The 18,416-nt window shown below is 44.9% G+C and overlaps 2 protein-coding genes across 2 annotated transcripts in view; one reads left to right on the forward strand and one right to left on the reverse strand.

Annotated features, from left to right (window-relative positions):
* Nucleotides 1-8,169, reverse strand: part of T265_00652 (hypothetical protein) — a gene marked incomplete at both ends in the record, with an annotated part of 12,558 nt that extends 4,389 nt beyond the window's left edge. Inside the window, 2 exons of the mRNA XM_009164480.1 lie at nucleotides 2,769-3,159; nucleotides 8,161-8,169. Coding sequence (XP_009162744.1) covers nucleotides 2,769-3,159; nucleotides 8,161-8,169 — 400 coding nt within the window. The remainder of the gene's footprint in view (nucleotides 1-2,768; nucleotides 3,160-8,160) is intronic.
* T265_00653 (hypothetical protein) overlaps nucleotides 1-18,110 on the forward strand; it is a gene marked incomplete at both ends in the record, with an annotated part of 29,243 nt that extends 11,133 nt beyond the window's left edge. The window contains one exon of the mRNA XM_009164481.1: nucleotides 17,061-18,110. Coding sequence (XP_009162745.1) covers nucleotides 17,061-17,729 — 669 coding nt within the window. The remainder of the gene's footprint in view (nucleotides 1-17,060) is intronic.
* Nucleotides 18,111-18,416: the final 306 nt, after the last annotated feature.

The raw sequence follows: 18,416 nt of genomic DNA on the forward strand, positions 1-18,416 counted from the left end.
AGCCTGGATCAATGTCAGAAAGTCCCCCTTAAATAGCGTGGGGCCGTTGTAACTTTTGCACTCGCTCTCGCTCTCTCACTCACTCGCTTGAATACAATACAGCTGTTGTGTTCCCTTCTGTGAGTCTTTTCTCTCCGACACTAGGCACTGGAGAGGGTCAGCAGCAGGTACCTCAGATTGACGAATCAGAAGATATAACACTAACATCCACCGCTCCGGAGAACCGCCTTTAATTGTTGCTCAAGAAGGTGGTATGATGGTACTTAGCCTCTGACTGGACTGACAGTCATGTTAGCATGTTGCCATCAGTGTTCCACTTTCCAGGGTGGGTCGAGTTGACCGGTCGCTTCAGTGGTTGTTTCGGCAGAAAAGGTCGGAATATTAGATTTGTCAGTTAGAGAGTGAAGAACCGCCGTATTTACAGTCGCTTTGGTGGATTACAACTAACTTTGTTGCCGCTGGCTGAGGGTACCCTGAAACTGGTTCAGGAAAGGTGCCGTGTCGTTCGGTGAGATAGTGATGAAGTCAAGATCGTATCAGCATTGTTACTAGGATTTTTCAAGACGCAGTCCGCATACAAAGAGGCTAAATAAGCGGTTCAATTTGCTGGTACCTGCATTCGGAATGTATTTATGGAGGTTGGGAAACTTGACTCGCCTCTGCGAGCAAAGCGAACGACTCCTGGCTCGGAGTTGTCCGTTTTCTTTGAACATCGAGAAGAACGTACCTGTCATTACCATGTTACTCTCTTTGTTGTGTCTCTGAACAGACAAATGAGTTATTGACATATGAATCGGTACTATATCGAACTGTTCGTGAAAACTTCTCCGAGCTGACTCAGCCTGACTACTGGTCAGTCGTCTCAACGGTGGTATACACGGCATTGACTACCCTGAAATCAGTGTTACTGTTACTTTGACATTGCTTTCGCTTTATAATGACTTTGCCGTCAACCTTTATTATCCCTGTTGACGTGGCTGGGTTTTTGTTACTTTTTCTCGGTTCATATACTTAATGCGTGACTCACTGCTATATCTGGTGTTAAAATTGGTCCTAATCGAGGTCAATCAGTGTGGATATCGTCAGAATCTTGAAGTCTTGAAAATGGATCGCTGAAGTCTATAAGTGTATGCAAAAACGTGGTTGAAGGCGTGCAGAAGGAATGTATGCAAAAACGTGGTTGAAGACGTTGCAGAAGGAAGACCGCTGCAGAATAAATCGGGCAACTCCTTGTACGAGGGAACCCACCGACCAAGCACCCAAACTCAGTCGCCACGCCTGTGTTTGTCTTTGACAAAGGTGCTTGAGCGTATCGTGAGTGCGCTCTGTGATCCAGATGCCAATAGCTCTCCTTGCAAATACCCACAAAAAACTACTGGACTGTGTAGACCAAGTGGCATTTTATGAGACGCATAGATGTGTGGTGTGGTATACGGCCTGGACTACTATTTTGGGATTGATCCTGAGACATTTTGTAAAGCTTTGGATCACTTAGTTTCCTAACCGCGATGACAATGTGAAGATGATTTAGTGGTTTTGATGCTCGTCGCGATTTCGCAAACCTTGAAAGACAACATTGTGCATGTTCTGGTGGGCTAACCAATTCGTTTGCGGATCGGCCTTTCGCATGGAACGGGGCCGATAGACTCTCGTGCATAGTGAGCAATGCCACATACAGCTGCATGTGAATCCAGCTGAGAGCCAATCACACTGCTGTTCAGCTGCTCGTGTTTGAAAGGTCTACTGTTTAGTGACTAGTCGGGAGGTTGCGGGTTCGAAACACAATGCTGATGATTTTCACTAAGGATGAAACAGTTGTACGGTGCTTCCCGGCTTTTCAGCAAGGGATGGCCCCATTAACAGGACGAAATCTCCGTTGAGCAGCTTGTAAACAGTACAAACTCGAGAAACTATGACAGATGGGGGCAGAGAAGTCTGTTTGCCGTGTTACACAACAGTTCAACCTGTGCAGTGGAAATTGCACGCAGTCAGGATGCCTGTCCGAACTTGAACATTTCGAAAGAAGCCTTCAGGAGAAAAAGAGCCCAGTTTGTTCACTCAAACCCTGAAATGATGACCGTGTTGCATTCGCAATACTTTTTTATAGGCCTTATTATGCATGCTTAGAAGTCACAGTGTGGTTGATTTTCGCAAAGATGGAAGAGCGCACTGGTAAACTACTCCACAGCGACATTCGTACACGTCTGCCTGAGTGGAACCCGGAGGCTTCCAAAACAGGAGTACTGGCTTCTCGGTTATAAGCCATCATCTCAAACAGGGAGAAACTGCCTTTTCTGGATCCCCATAAACTACTTGTTATATTGCTGGATCCTGTTCATAGGTAGTACCTCAAAAGTGTCGAATACTGGCAGTTTTCTGAAACCAGTTTAATAATAGAAGACGGAATAGTTTTAACTCTAATTGACAGCCTGAGGCTTGGAGTGGTTAGCAAGCGCATTTCCCCCGACGGATTACTGAATCGATAGACAAAAGACAACGTTTTGGAAAATCTTGACCACGTATCCAAACGCGCACAACGTAAACGAAGCGATTGCATCCATGGACAAGAATCGAACTGTCCTAGTGAAAGGTTGTGGATCCAACTAAGAACCATCTCTTCGTGAAGCCCGCTATTCAGTACGTACTCTGATGGTACTGCCGTCCCCCCCATAACGATAGTTTAACAATCGAAGACGGAATAGTTTTAACTCTAATTGACAGCCTGAGGCTTGGAGTGGTTAGCAAGCGCATTTCCCCCGACGGATTACTGAATCGATAGACAAAAGACAACGTTTTGGAAAATCTTGACCACGTATCCAAACGCGCACAACGTAAACGAAGCGATTGCATCCATGGACAAGAATCGAACTGTCCTAGTGAAAGGTTGTGGATCCAACTAAGAACCATCTCTTCGTGAAGCCCGCTATTCAGTACGTACTCTGATGGTACTGCCGTCCCCCCCCCATAACGATGATCTATGGGTAACGAAAAAAATCGTTCACCTGTAGCATCCTTTCGGTGCCTAGCTGCCGTGCCACACGAAGGAGGCACGAGGACTGGGATACTGCCAGGTTGCCCAAGTCTAGACAGGGGAAGCCGAGAGGCAGAGGTCGGGTTCGAACCACGGACCTTCCGGTCAGTAAATTCGCTCTCCAACCACTAGGTCCAACTCGTCTGGCATTAAAATATACGCACCTCTTCTAATAAACATGCAATGGAAGACCAAGGTTTCGGAAGGGAAGAGTTCGACCACTCTTATTTTTACGCAGTAAACCCGTATCGACCGGCTCATCATAATGTGATTTCCATCGTCTGCAGAAACTGCTTATTCGAGGGACGGTCTCTCTCGGTCTACCTGGTCTGCAACCGTCAGTCTTCAGGCCTTGAAATTGTTCTTCTCAATGGGGCACGTTCACGTGTCTTTTAGACTATCGCAATGGTAGAAGCATCGTTCTAACTGATCGATTTCAGCCTTCTTTCACTAGAGCAGAATGAAAGGCATAGAGTCGTTCGTTCTCACTCATCATCACTCTTACCGTTTTACATGTCTTTTGTGTTACGGCGCCTAGTTAACTTTTGAACAGAGTTAGTTGCGGATCCTACCAGTGCGGTTCGCTCTTTGTGCCAATGTGTTTGGCGAACCATTGACTGAACCTCCACTTGTTAGATCCAAGCTCTTCAGTGAGAACGCTATTGTCCGTGCGTGTATGTAAAGGATATGGCAACAGTTTGACAAAAGTTGGTAAACGGATTTTTCAACTACGGCAGACTAGCCACGAAATATAAAGGCACCATTACAGGCGGCGTTTCGAAAACGGTTGTGTTCGACGACTTACAACAGTTACTTTTTAAAAAACGAGTCTCTCCTGATTCCTGTTGATGAAAATTCGAGGCCCATGAGCCCATGGATGACGTTAGGCACTTGCTTTTCGATACCCCGGATTCGACTGCTCCCAGGTGGCCTTCAGGCTGGCAGTTGTTTCGCGTATAAACCAGTGAATGCTACTTTCCTCTCATTATACACTGGACAATATCCGTGACCAGGTCCACTCGGTTTTGTATGTCTGATCGTGCATCCTGAATGGGTTGAATTCTAATGTTTTAATCAAGCTGGCTCGTGCGTGAAATTCGCGTGTCTTGAACAAATAAATCTTTGTAGTGAGGTTATATACCTGGTTTAGAGGGATAGCTACAAAAACAGGGGAGTAAACTACCCGACGCATAATACTGCAAAATAAACCAAGGGAGTCTCGGGCCCCGAGGAGGGACCCTCTCGGACAATGACTGGTTCTTGCTTCTCATGGGTGGTCATTATAGGCAACACCTACCTGTGATGATGAGACTAAGGCTTCATTCTAGAATCAGTTACCCAGACGAATATCTATTCACTTTCATCCGGTCGATATTTTAGTTTATCCGTCATTTTCTTGGTCAGGCATGAAGCTACTCTTCACACATTCCACATCAATGTGAGGTGCTTTGGGTCACAAGGTAAAATTCACGGATGTATTTTGACTTGACCGTTCTTTACCAAGAGTGTGCAGGCATGACTGTGGAACGACCGTGATTTCACTTACTAGGCCACGTGACTCATAGTCTGTTCAATGCTCTAAACTGAAAGTTTAGCTGTTTAACTACGAACCATTCTGCTTGTTTTTGAGCGTGTCCCCAGTGGAATGGTGTTGTAACGTTACTCAGTTTCTCCAACCCAGTTTTGTTCGAAACTTTGTACACTCTGTGGGTTAGTATGTCTTACAGGTTATCAATCGGGTTACTGTCGAGAATTCACGTTCGCTATTTAGGTGAAGGGCTTGAATTGATTCATTGACCAGTCCGATCATCACGCCCTTCTATTATCAAGTATGCTAATGCCTAGATTTACTCAACAAAGCCTCGATATCCGACCGGCATGGCTAATGGACCCTTCAAGTCAGCCGAAAAGACATAAACTTCAGGTCTGTGTCTGCGTGTTAGGTTGTCAGTTGAACGTTTTGGCAAACCAAGCCAGACGGAAACAATTCTGAATATGGACCTCATATTCGAATCTGATCATATAAGGCTGAATCTTTTCTCATAGGAAATCACTAGCGCTGCCACTGGTGATGGAAAGAAATCTCATATCAACAGATCAGGCCTGGAGAAGTAGGTGAATAATTCAGAGTCAGTGAAAGTATGCTGGTTGAGGGTTTATTTCTGGCCGGTGCAGGTAAAGTACTAGCCGCGTTGGCTGAGCGGAGGGATGAGATGTGTGGACGAGCCGACAAGCTATCGTCTAATAAAAATTCGACCTCCTTTATGTGCGGATTTTGGACAGCCCATCTTGGAGTCGTGTTGTCATCTCGATTAAGGGCCTGAGTAAAGCCTGCTCAATCAAAAATTGATCTGGCAACTGCTTTGGAACCGCTTAAGAGCAGCTTCAGCCAGAACGTGATGCGCACATTCACTGAAGGTATTGTGAGAATGAATATTGAGAATTTCTCACTGCGGTCGCACTATTAAGCTGCGCTTTCGCTATTCCTTTCTGATCCTTTGGCCAATCATATTCCTGTATGGCTGAAGTTTGTCCCCTGATGGGACCTCCTATTTTTTGTGTGAAAATCCCTCCATTCCAATCGATAAAAGACACTCTGAATGGTGGCGTCGCGGATAGATACTAAGAATGGGATATGCGGAGGCGGAGAATGGAAAATATGACGTTCAACAATTAACCCAGAACAGCGGAGTCCCAACGGCACAACAATTGCATCCGAATTTGTGTAAAACTGCTCACAAAAGAGTGCATACAATGACACTGCAAGTTTGACCTTATTAAAAGAACTTTCAAGCACTTTCAAGGTCATGCCGCACAACCTCAGCACAAAGCACTTGGATAATTAGGCACTAATAAATCCCAATGTCTGTCACAAGCTTTAGTTTATGATGATCGGAAGTAATGTGTGAATAGTAGCTCCATACCTCACCATGACATCGATTGATCCACTGAACCCGAATAAGATACCCACTCCTCTAATTTGGTGATTACTGCGAGCTTTCCCCTATAATGATTGCCATTGGGAAACAGGAACCAGTCCTCGTCCGAAAGGGTCCCAATAGAGGGGCAACGATTTTTAAACGATGTGGGTGATCTCCGTAGGATATTGCATATTTTTTGTGCCGATAATTTAGTCATCAGTTTCGTCACAGTAAAGACTGACATTTCATTTAGAGCGATGTTACAGGATGACCATCTTCCCTCAACTAGATATTGTTCAAGTGTCTACAATATAAAGCCATTTTACGACCTGAAGTTGTGTTTTTTCCGAAGCATTGTGATGTGGAGGTCGTGAGGTAGTATATTCAAATCTTTCGTCGGGATCATCTCACATCTTTATCGTACCACTTTTTGTCAGGTTTTTAAGTGACGTCAATTTCAGTTATACTTTTTCCAATAGGGTATGTCACTTGCTGACCCAGAAACATTTCGTTTCACGCATTGTATGTGGACCAGCAACAATAAACAGGAGTGACTCTATCACTCTGTCGTCGATGTATCTTTAAACAGGGAAGTTTCGCACGCTAGATAATTCTTCCGAGTCCCACTTGCTTTTGCCACAGTTGGCAGTGTTTTTTGTTCTGTTTCTGTTATCGATTCAGCTAGTTGCTTCTAGGTGGAGGCTACTGACCGATATCTGGTTAGAAGCTCCACCTGGACTATCGATTTGTTGGAAGACTCAAAGTGCTGTCCGTTGACTATGCCACTGATACGCCTGGAGCACGTGAATTGGCATCCTAAGACGCGATCATCTGACTGAAGTAAACTGCGGTAGTTGCGTATGGATGCCTTTGCACGAAGCCCTCATACACGTTTTGTCTGCGTTTCTTAAGGGCAACCCATGACGTAAAGCTCCGTGTCTTTGGTACTGGATCACTTTCCCCCTTCGATTTCAGTCAAGCGCATCAGGGACCACATCATAACACCACCTATATTTTGTAGATTAAGTTGTCAGCATACTGCTAGGCTCAGTGTCCACTTATTATTAACTGAAAATGATTTATATCTTATCGTTTTTGTTTCAGTAGGGATGCCTAGACCCCGAAACGGGACACATCAATGGTTAGACACACTGTCAGACATGGCCTTGTCGCGTCCTCACTTGTGCCGGTACATCTAAGCTATCCCCTTCAATGCGTAGCTCCCTTCCCAATCCATCCAATTAAAAGTCCACTAACAGACCTGTACTTACGCACCAATTTATCGGCTCCCACCTCCAATGCGCAGTTATCTTCCTCACCTCAAATCGTCGGTGGACGAAACTGCCAGCTATAACCACCGTACGACAAGTACGCGGTCCTTGCATCTGATGATGATGGTGATGCATCGTTCTGATAAAAAGTGAATGATGCTACTCACAATTCTGTAATTGTTTTAGGCGCAGGTTTTCCACACAGCTTCTATTGAATAGTTTTCATCTCTACAGTTGCGTTCGAGTAGTCTGGTTGGCCTCAGATTTTCATTGAATAATATTCAGTACAATGAAGTGAATTTTCGAAAATGAACTCCACCAGTGCTTGCCGAACTTTGCGAACTATTCAAGCCTCACATACGTTGTTACTCATTTAGACAGGCTTCCCCAACAATTGCTTATTACTGGGTATCCAGTTAGGAATTCTACCCTGGGTATACACATGGTTTAACGTGGTCTTCGAGGATATACTCTCTCATTTGATTCGAAGCCGCCGATTTATAGCCCTGCAGTTTTCCTATGTGGTTGGAACTATTCGCGCAATCATAGCCATTGAGTTATCGCCTATGAAAGTGCCTCAGGGTTCGTAGTTCTGTCATCCGGTGGTTGGATCACATAAGTGGAGATGTCTCGGTCTTAGACATCCAACACAAGTGCTACTCATCGTTAGTAGGCCCTTGCAGTCAGCTTTCAAATACCTTGACTACCTTCCAGGCGCCTGTGTTGAATGCAAGCATTTTTTACTGTTTTTCTTGGAATCTTGAGGGCTTCTACTCCTTAAGTATAGGTATTGTTTACCTGCACGATCGTTAGCTGCTTTGCCCTGGCTCACGAACCAAATCTGAGAAAATAGTGGACCCAAATAGTCGACAGTAGAACAGCCGTATACTCAATGGTTTTAAACACTTGTTTGAGCCGCCCTCTTTCAAGAACTTACCGTTTCCATAAAGGAAACTACTCACAAGATTGCTGAAAACTCTTCGACAGCCCACGACCCGTTTCGCCCTTCTGTTTTGGGCGCAGTCCCCGAGTTCCCGTCAACCTTATGTTCTACTTGAACCCCAATTGCACTGTTTTTTAGAAATACACTCATTTGCAAATCAATTTGGTTTTCACGAGAGACTCAACTGAATCTCTCGTTTACGATATTCTACAACTGAAAGTGTTGCACACAGGCCGCCTCATGTTTCAGTTGGCACGATATTCGAGATATCGCAGTATATTTTCATAAGGGAAACTACTCACAAAGTTGCTTAAAACTCTTCGACAGCCCACGACCGGTTTCGCCCTTCTTGAGGCTCATCTTCGTAGATCCCACAGCCTAAGCTTTTCTGGTGGATCGGTTCTCCTCGCTTTAGTCACGCAAAGCTGTTTGGAAAATGCTTTAGCGGTTCTGTCCACTATTCTTTCGGGCATACCTTTGTGTGGACAGTTACAGGGAAGTTTTCGATGCCTTTTTTCTCATCTCATCTATGAAAATCAGCTATGCGGTCCAGGAGATGCAACGACTCCTGTTTCGAGCGGTAACTAACTTGACCAAGACATATCATTACTTGGATTTGCTCAAGTTCAGGAACCACTTTTTAGATATCATTCCTTTTTTACTAACCATTGGCCTTTCAATAGTCCAGCAATCGGTAGATTTTCTCTTAGTGGTCGTTCCATTTTTCTTGGAGTACCTGTTGGTTACCAAACAACGAACTTGAAATTTACCTGGATGTTTGTAGTAAAAATGTGTTAGGATCCCGAAAACAGCCCCACGGACTATGGTTCCTTAAAGGGACTCATCAGATGGACTTGGGATTTCTTAACTATTCAGATAAAACGACGTGACTGCTTGCTAGCAGTCAACTTACCTAAGCAAGTTAAGCTTACTCAACCAACATTATCCCTATAATTGGTCAATAACTACAAAGACTGGTCGAAGAACAACAGCCTAAACTGGTTTACCAAGCAGGTACGCGACCAGTCCCTCTACGCTTATCTGATGAATCCGAAAAAGAACAAGGGGTGACTTTTGGAGATCCTATTCCATCTTCATCTTAAGGTATTGTAATTTGAAAGCTTTCATTCATTCATTGAAGTGGATACCAGGGATCGCTGTCTTTTGCTTGACAGCCTCAGAATTGCCTGAGGTTTTCGGGTTTAGCCGGCACATAACCAACTGCTAAGGGTCGGGTTCGACCGAAGTCCTCGCCTTGATGAACTGAGAGAATAGAGTGGTTCTGGCCAAATGGTTCTAGCCGGTTTCGATGGAGAAGATTCGCTCTTGGAGGAAGCGGCCTTACACAGATGAAAGAAAGAATGTCCCCTGTGTATACCGGATTTAATTGGCGATATCTGTGCCAGAATTTTGATCCATGATCAGCCAGTTTAACCTCCACTTACTGAATATGTGAGCGGCGCCCTGGCGAAGGGCCCTGTATGACATCACGATCGGTTGCAATGGCAGCCTGGATATGGTCAGTATGTTCTAGATCGACTGACTAGGCGCACTAAAATAGTCTTACCAACGTTACTTAACGACATCATAGCACACCGTTTGTTCTATAATTGCAACAACGCAATAGCCGAGCAAATGACGGTGTCATTTCGTACACACCTGTTTTATTTTGTCTTGGCGAGCTGCTAATCTCGACTGAAAAACCACGGACGATTTGCAATCACCAACCCATCACTACGCTCTCTAAAAACGCACTAGTGATGTCACCTCGATTGGCGATGAAACTTTTGCAATCAAATTAGCCAGCTCAGCGAACAAACCAACGACCACGATGTGCAGTTTTGGCCTGTTGGTTAGAATCTATTTTTCTTTGGTCCCTTATCAGGGGCGAGATGACCCAAGTAGTTGGAGCGCGAATTTACTGACCGGAAGTTCCGTGGTTTGAACCCGACCTCTGCCTTTCGACTTCCCCTATCTAGGCTTGGGCGACCTGACAGTATCCCATCCCTCGTGCTTCCTTCTGGTAGCATGGCAACTAGACACCGGAAGGGTCTTACAGCTGATACGTAGCATGGCAGCTAGACACCGGAAGGGTCTTACAGCTGAACCATTTTCGATCCTTTATCAAGGCTTCAAGAGTCATGTCTGTGAATGCCGTCAGTTTACCGTGCCCACCGAAATCGCCATCTCTCTTTGTAACCAGTCAGCAGTCGCTTATCGGTTTGCTCCTAGGGTAGTAATCAGTTTGGAAATTTGTCAGCCTCTAGGTTCGCTGTGCTGTAACTAGAATCTGCTTTATTCCGCTAATACGTTAGTAAGCGAGCCGTTAATTATGTAGTTAGGAGGTAGGGTGTGGCTCAACACCATACGGACAACTTGTTCGAGCAGAAAGACGGCAAAGCATAAGTCGGGACAGTTGACCTCTGTTTGACAATAATGGCCGAATATCACATGACCCACGTTCTCAGACAGCCAACTTAAAGACAGCTCTTAATCCTAGGGATCCTTACAGGTCCAACATTATAGCGTTTAAATCGGTGTGGGGTCGATTGCCTTCGTGTTATCTACCATTGTACATACACTAACACACCTAGTCTATACGCTCACACGAAACCTCCTGTAGCACGCAGATATCCAGTATGCATCGAACAGATCGACTTTTTTTAATCTCTTGTGCTTTGCTGTGTTCAAATTTTGCTATAATCATTTCCATTTGAGTGCTAATTTTCTATGCTCTTGAGATTTTAAGAGGTCAGTCAATAACGCTTTCTAGAATAGAATGGTTCCATAAGGGAAGTCTGGTAACCCGCATATGAGAAGCATGTTTTTTGGACTCAAACGAAAAATGCGCAGTTGAACCATGCACAAACGAAGACCATTTATCAAGTTTCTGATCAGTAAATCCACCAGTAGTTGGCTTATCAAGATCATATACGACGTGGTTGTGCAGTACATGCTTCATCTAACTGTGACCATGCCTAATCTCACCGTTCGCCCGAATTTCATAGCAGTACCCCTCTATGGCGAGTACCACTTTGTAGGTATCCCATGCGGTTAATCCTCGTTTCCTGTCGAAATCCTATAAAGTGGGTCCTAACGGAAATAAAGTCGTAATCCCATCCGTTCTGTAGCCTGCAGTCGTAGGTGCACGTCAGTTTCAAACCTCCATCAGCATTAAACAAATTCGTCAGTGTTCTCCGTGGAGGGTGTTTACTTTATCTGCCTACTATTAGTTTCCCGACCGATTTCGTCAGAAGTTTGACGGCGACCACTGGAATTTGGACGCTAAGATAATATTAGGCCGGTGAGTCGTAGAGATTTGAATGTGAATAGATGCACCTCGAAGCAGACGCGATGCCTTAGGCACCGACAGGGGCAGTCAGGTTTGGGTGAGAACCACAGGTCTTCTGTTTTTTTCGTATCTTAGCCTCGAAGCCATCCTCGGAAGTCAGATGAGTTTGATGGCCCAAGTGAATTTGAAATTTTGAACTGAGACACCCGACAGAGCCCTGTTGTTTCACCACTACAGATGCTCCCATGAGGCTAATATGTGTCTGTGGAGCAATTGTATATAGCCCAACGAGTTATTGATTGGAAGCATCGCTCAACATTCTTGCACATATAAGCGGGTTCGATGCGGTACGCCTTTTTAACATTCAGCGAATGACAGTTACTGCCTGCAGTCCCGTAAACTGTCGAGCACTACTGCATAGCCGATGTTATTTTCGGACTGTCTTCCATCCGGAACGTTCTACTTTTGATTAGTGAACCAAGGTTAAGAAACCCCTGGTCACATCAGAGCGGGCCTTCTGTGGGACGACTACTGTGTTATATTTGGTTTTTCGTTGTTCGTAACGGTTTTGTTGTGTCGTTTTCCTGCCACTGTCTTCATTCGATGAGCACATCTTTTTGAGGTCTCCCGACAACGTGCTCTCCACACGTCCCATCTGCACCCAACCCCCTTCAACTAGATATATCATCTTTCAATTGCACAGTTCTTCCACAGAGCGTTGTTTGAACTGAATACTGACGCGGCTGCTGGAACGGTTTCACTCAGACGGTACAACCAAATACAACATCCCCACCCATGTCTAGTTGAGCCAACAATATGTTATAACACCAGTCAAGTACTTGATGCTTCGTGAAAAACCCCGTTCAGCGTGCACCTCTTCTAGACTAGATCTCTCATGGCTCTGATCTACAAAGCAATCATTCTCAGTTATGCTCTGGTGCTTAACGTGCAAAAAATTGACCGTCGGTTGAATAGCGTTTCTTTTGTAGAACTCTGATCAAAGTTACGTCGTAGAAAGTTGTGTCGACATGTATGGCGGTAACTAGGATGTGATCGATTCAGCAGGGCGATTTTACTACATTACATCTCAATTATCATCGATTGCCTGATCGTGCAAGAAGTCAGCAAATCTAGTTAGAGAGTACAATCTTTTTGGCTGACTAATTTAGGATTCATTAGGCGTGGTTGAGAGTAACCGCAACGAATTCAGTGTGAATGTAGTCAGACTGTTTGGGTGGTATGTCTCATGATCTTTAGAGTAATATTTGGAGGGGAAGGTGTTTCAAAGCGGGAGTTCACCGAGTAACGCTGCGATCTTCTTAGGCGACCTCCACCAAAGCCACATGGATAAGAAAATGTTACAGTTAGTGTCAACACTGAAATAGTTGACATCCACGTTCTGCTTTGTCCGTACATTTCATGCGTGAACATGCGGGCTGTGTTGAGGCAAAAGGATGATCCTGTTTTGATACCGCTGATCAGTCCACTCTACGCGATAGAGGGCTTACACATACGGTTTGATTGGCTGTTGATCAGGTGACGGTTGATCTGTTCGCCGAGCCTAGCAATTGTTTTGGAAATGTTTCATCACCGTGCGACGAGACATCGTCAGTACGCAGTTGAGTAGGTTGGATTGAGCATTCTAAGCTCGCTTCGGTTTGTTCAGTCAGTGCTCTGTGGTTCTACGTCACAGCATGGGTTCCATTACCAAGTCTTTTTCGAGCTTTTACGTAGAGAACGTGGCAGTGTTTTGTGTCCAAGCTCTACGTATATGCACTTGCCCACTAGCTTTGTACCATATTTTCTAGACACAACTGGTTCGTTTAACTAGAGGCACAAGATCTTTCGAATGTGCTAAGAGCCTTTCAGTTATATTGTGCAGCCAAATTAGGATGCGGGTAGTTAATTCCGACAACGCAGTGCTAAATATTCAACCGTATATTTCCTAAGCGGTATCCGTACTGTAGCTTATATGTTCTTGCTTAATCTGGTGTTCCTTGCCTGCCTAACTGGGCGCAATTTCAGCGTACTTTAGAGCTTCGTCTGAGAAAAACCTGTTTACTTTATCAACGATTTTACCGTTGCTCGTTTGACGATGAGCACGAGCAACAATTCAGATCAGAATGGGTCGGCTGCTGATATGCGGATGAATTCGAACTTTATGGATTGCCAGCATACACTTGGGAACTTAGCAAATCAGCTGAATGTTATCTACTTCCTAGGTATCATTTTGAAGGAAACACAATTGCGCAGTCCGTTGAGATTGCTCAGTGGGTCATCTTTCGCCACCTAGGTTAACTGTCGGGACGAGATAGCTCAGTGGTTAGAGCACGAATTTACTGACTGGGAGGTCCCTGGTTCGAATTCGACCTCTTCATCTGGTCTTATCTTGTCTAGGCTTGTGAAACCTGGCAGTAGTCTAGCTTCCTTCAAGTGGCATCGCAGCTAGACACCGGAAGGGTGTTACAGCTGAACGATCATCCTTTCATTATCTTCTTAGGTCAACCTTTTTCATGTGTATACCCCACTAAGGACGCTACGGGCATCTAAATAACCCATAATTTGATCCAGCCGATCGTAAAGCACTTTCACATGATCCGCTAAATGCCGTCTATCTCTTGCTTCATCAGCATTAATTAATAGCCGATCGTAATACATCTTTCGACGTTTTCTTGGCTGCGTGCGTCTGGTACGGCTCTCCGAGAAAATTCGGTGTGTAGCGTTGCTTCTCGAAGTTGGGTAATGGGTTGGAAATGAGTTTGTATTAATTTGTGCCGTCTCAAAGCGAGTTTTAAAAATCACAGTCTCTAAAATACGCCGTAATTCAACGAGAAAACTTTTATGATCACTACAGGCTATATGACTTCAAGCAAATTCACCCTTACCTATAGCAATTCTGCAATTTGTTTGTGCTCCAATTTTGTGAAGTCAGATTGTATGTTTGAAGAACATCATAAACGAGGGACTCAGTTGAGTCTCCCGTGACAAGTTCGTACGTATGCAAATGAGTGAATTAATTTTGTGAAGTCAGATTGTATGTTTGAAGAACATCATAAACGAGGGACTCAGTTGAGTCTCCCGTGAGAATCAAGTTCGTATGCAAATGAGTGAATTTGTCAATTTTTAGAATTAGTATCGGGTACGTTACGCGTGAGACCAGATTAGAGCATCAAACATAACGTAAATCGATCGACTCATCTCCGTTCACTGAGTGTATGGCTAAACCTGAATATATGGGCTGGTAGTCTGCTAATCCCGATCTATGAGGGAACTGTTCTATTCGAACTTGGTGACTGGATTGATCTTAGCACTTTTGCCTTTATTCCGTTTCACTGAGTTTCTCATTCTCATTTTAGCATTATGGATTCATCAGGTGGTTGACTTGGAGAAGATTTCAGACCATGTTTACTGTCTTAAGGGTTTTCGTTTTTCCTGTAAGTCTGGGAAGCAAAATCGAAGAACTCAGCTAAAAGTCTTCAGTTCAGGTGGGCGATACCTTCTGGAAATAATGCTCTACAAGTTTTTTGTTCTAAGAAGATGGATAAATTATCCCCCAGTGGCTTCTGTTTTAAGTGGAATTCTGCGTTATAGACCATGATTCCCTTGTTTCCACGGTAACTTTCTCTAAAGGGCAGCAAACATTAACAACAGATGTAGCGAACTGTCTTCCGGCCTTTGTGTACGTTCTTCAAGCTACAGTCACTCTGATGAAACCGGAATGGTTTGTTTACAAGGAAATTTAGAAAAGGCGACAGATTTCCTCACGAACTTGCCTCAGGAACGACAAGTGCATAAAGTCTCAAAAGATTCATACAACTCTACTCTGTAAAATGATCCATTCACATTGTTCCACAAAGACCCATTAGTACCTTTCAGGTGATTTTTCCAGGTTCCACTACGCTTCCTAACCACTTGTGGTACCAAGTTTGATAGGCTGGCATGGATTAGCAAACAATGTATTGTAATATTGCAAACTCGGGTGAATTACTTTGTTGTCTATCAGGTGACCGTTTATATTGGCAACTGGCTCGTAAACATCTGTTCACCATACGAGAAGAAATCATCATGGTACAGTGTTGATGCCCAGTCCTATGGAAATATTTGAAATATTCGCAAGCTAGCTGCCAAGCTCGGTGAACAGATCAACGGTCAGCTGATCGACAACTGCCAGAATTTTAATACATTGTCAATCCATGACAGTCTCTCAAACGTGGTACCACAAGTGGTTAGGAAGTGTAGTGGAACCTTGGAAAGTCCTCGGTGTTATATTCGTATGTGTTCAGACAAGGACTGGATAACATGCTGCCGTGTTCGAACCACAAGTTTTGTACTCTCACAGCGCCAACTCTGCTGGTTGAAAAACGAGAAAGCTGTTCAAATGATGGCGTTGCCGTCATCGAGAGGCTTCCACGGAGGCACAGTGGCATACTATTACCATTCTGTTTTCTGTCTGTTACATCACATGGGTGCTCCAATGGTCTTCACGTCTCCTTCCGAGTGCCACAATTTGGAACCGGAATTCCGCTCACGGAGGACGTAGTCAGCGTACCCATTCACCAGGTATAACTGAAGATTTCTGGAGTTTGGGCTAGTGTCATAAACTAGGGTTGTGTGGCCCTCAAAGCTTTATTGATTTACTCATAGTCACACCACTCTCATTTGAACGGTCGTCTTCCTGTTCTGGCTTAATTATTCCAGTGAGTTTACACCAAAGGGAAGCACTGGACTCGAGTTTCGCTCTTTTCAGCAGCGCCCATCAGCAGTGCATAAAAACTCGTTCGGCTGTAGCACCCTTTGGGTGCCTAACTGCCATGCCATACGAAGGTTGCACCTGGCTGGGATACTGCCAGGTTGCCCAAGCCTAGACAGGGGAAGTCGAGAGGCGGGGATCGGTTTCGAACCATGGACCTTTCGGTCAGTAAATTCGCGTTCTAACCATTTGAGCCATCTCGCCCTATGGCCGTGCCGAGATTTGAACCCCGGACGTCCGACATGCGAGGCGAGCGTGTAACCACTACTCCACTAATACACGTTGGACGCTTCCGAACTTTCACGTCTGAATAGGCGAACGTGTTCACGAGTGAGCGATGTGATTGGTGTGCCCGACTCATCGAACGACGACCCAGTAACTGTCCTGCTTGTGACGATCGATTGACCCGCCAGCCAGGACTTCCCAGTCAGGTTGATTTAGTCGAAGCCTAGTTGACTATCTGACCGGAGTCCTATTGGAGCGACAGTGAGAAAAGCAAGCAAAAATTCAGGAACACTTGTCGAGTGAGAAGTCCAAATAAACGAAAATGTGCCCGTTAGTATACTCAGGTGATCACTTCGAAGAAAAAAGCACCACACCTGAAATTTGGGTAACTGTCCATCGTTGGAGTTTCTCCGTTTTCCCACTATTTCCCGTTCTTGTAGTAAAGTTGGTGTAGTTACTTTTATAGTCTTACAAGAAATGAACATCCTACACCAGGACATGACAACTATAATCATCCTAGACGCTACTCTCACATTCCATGTTGTTACTATCGATACACATATTTCCGTTACTATGTCTGTCCTAATCTAGTAAACATTATTTTTTCTATTCTTGATATTCACCCAGCTCGCAAAAGTGAATTCAATGCGGATAATTCGCTTGGAGATTGGGGTCTTTCTACACACACTTGTTGAGCATATCACCTATGTAACACAAGGCACCCTTGCTACTCAGGCCAACAACCAAACCAAGCATCTTGCTGTTCAACACACGATGGCTTATTCTGGCCATGACTCGGATCTGGTTCCATTTTTGGCGGCAATGGGCGTGTACGATGGAGGACTGGTAGCCTACTCCTCATGTGCAGTGGTAGAGTTGCTTGGACCACCACCACCTGCACCGATCGAAGCCTACTATCTTCGCCTTCTCTATAAGCGTGGCTGGGAAGACCGTGATGGAGAATATCTACAGTTTGGAAGAGTCGAAAAGTGCAAAGGTAGACCTGGAATCGATGGTTGCCGATTGGATTGGGTACTGGAAAGTATCAAACCGCTGCTTTTAGACCCGAATCTATACGAAAGCGAATGTGTAATGATGGATTACGGTGCAGTTGATCGTTTGATGGGGCTATTTAGAAGGATGTCCGCTTCCACCATGGTTCTGTTCACATTCGCCATACTCCTTATCGCTTCTTTTTCGGTAATCATTCTGGGTCTACTTGCCTGGCGCACCTATCGGTCCCGCAACATGCAGTCAGATATGATCAGCTTTGCGCGCCTCCAACCGACCGCTTAGCTTCGCTCAAAACGCCTTCTCACTGTTTGTGCTTCAGACGTTTGGATACATTTCGGAGCGGTGGGCTTTAGCTTCGGATGATTAATTCCCCTCATTTTCTCCATTTGTTCGGAAAAGTTTCAAACTGTTTTGCGTATGTCGCGTTTGGTGTTGTTCTGCTGTATTTTGATTCATACCCTCCCGGTCTCCCCGCCCTGCCCCAAATTTTCTAAGAGTTTTCTCTTTGCGAATATTTTGTTTTTCTCGTGTACATATGCGACTGTACTCTGTTCTATTTGGCAGCTGTGGGTGTCGGTATCGGATGATGTTTTATTTCAACCGGGAAAGAAAATTATTGCTCAGCAATAAATCTACCGATTGTGTTGCAAAATTTCCTGAGACGGAACTATCAAAAGAGCTTAGAGGATAGACAGAAAGGAACAGTAGCTATGTTGCAGCCTCGGGGGTAAAAGGGTGTTGTTCTTGCTCTGTATGCATTACGGAAAAAAACCGTTCGGCTATAGCATCCTTTCGGTGCCTAGCTGCCATGCCACCCGAAAGAAGCACGGAGGTTGGGATACTGCCAGGTTGCCCGAGGGTAGACAGGGGAAGTCGAGAGGCAGAGGTCGGGTTCGACCCAAGGACCTTCCGGTCAGTAAACTTGCTCTCTTACGATGAAATGCGGACCTCGCTTCACGCTTTCAGTCT

This window comes from Opisthorchis viverrini (assembly GCF_000715545.1).
Source record: "Opisthorchis viverrini unplaced genomic scaffold opera_v5_6, whole genome shotgun sequence".
In the NCBI taxonomy this organism is placed as follows: domain Eukaryota; kingdom Metazoa; phylum Platyhelminthes; class Trematoda; order Opisthorchiida; family Opisthorchiidae; genus Opisthorchis; species Opisthorchis viverrini.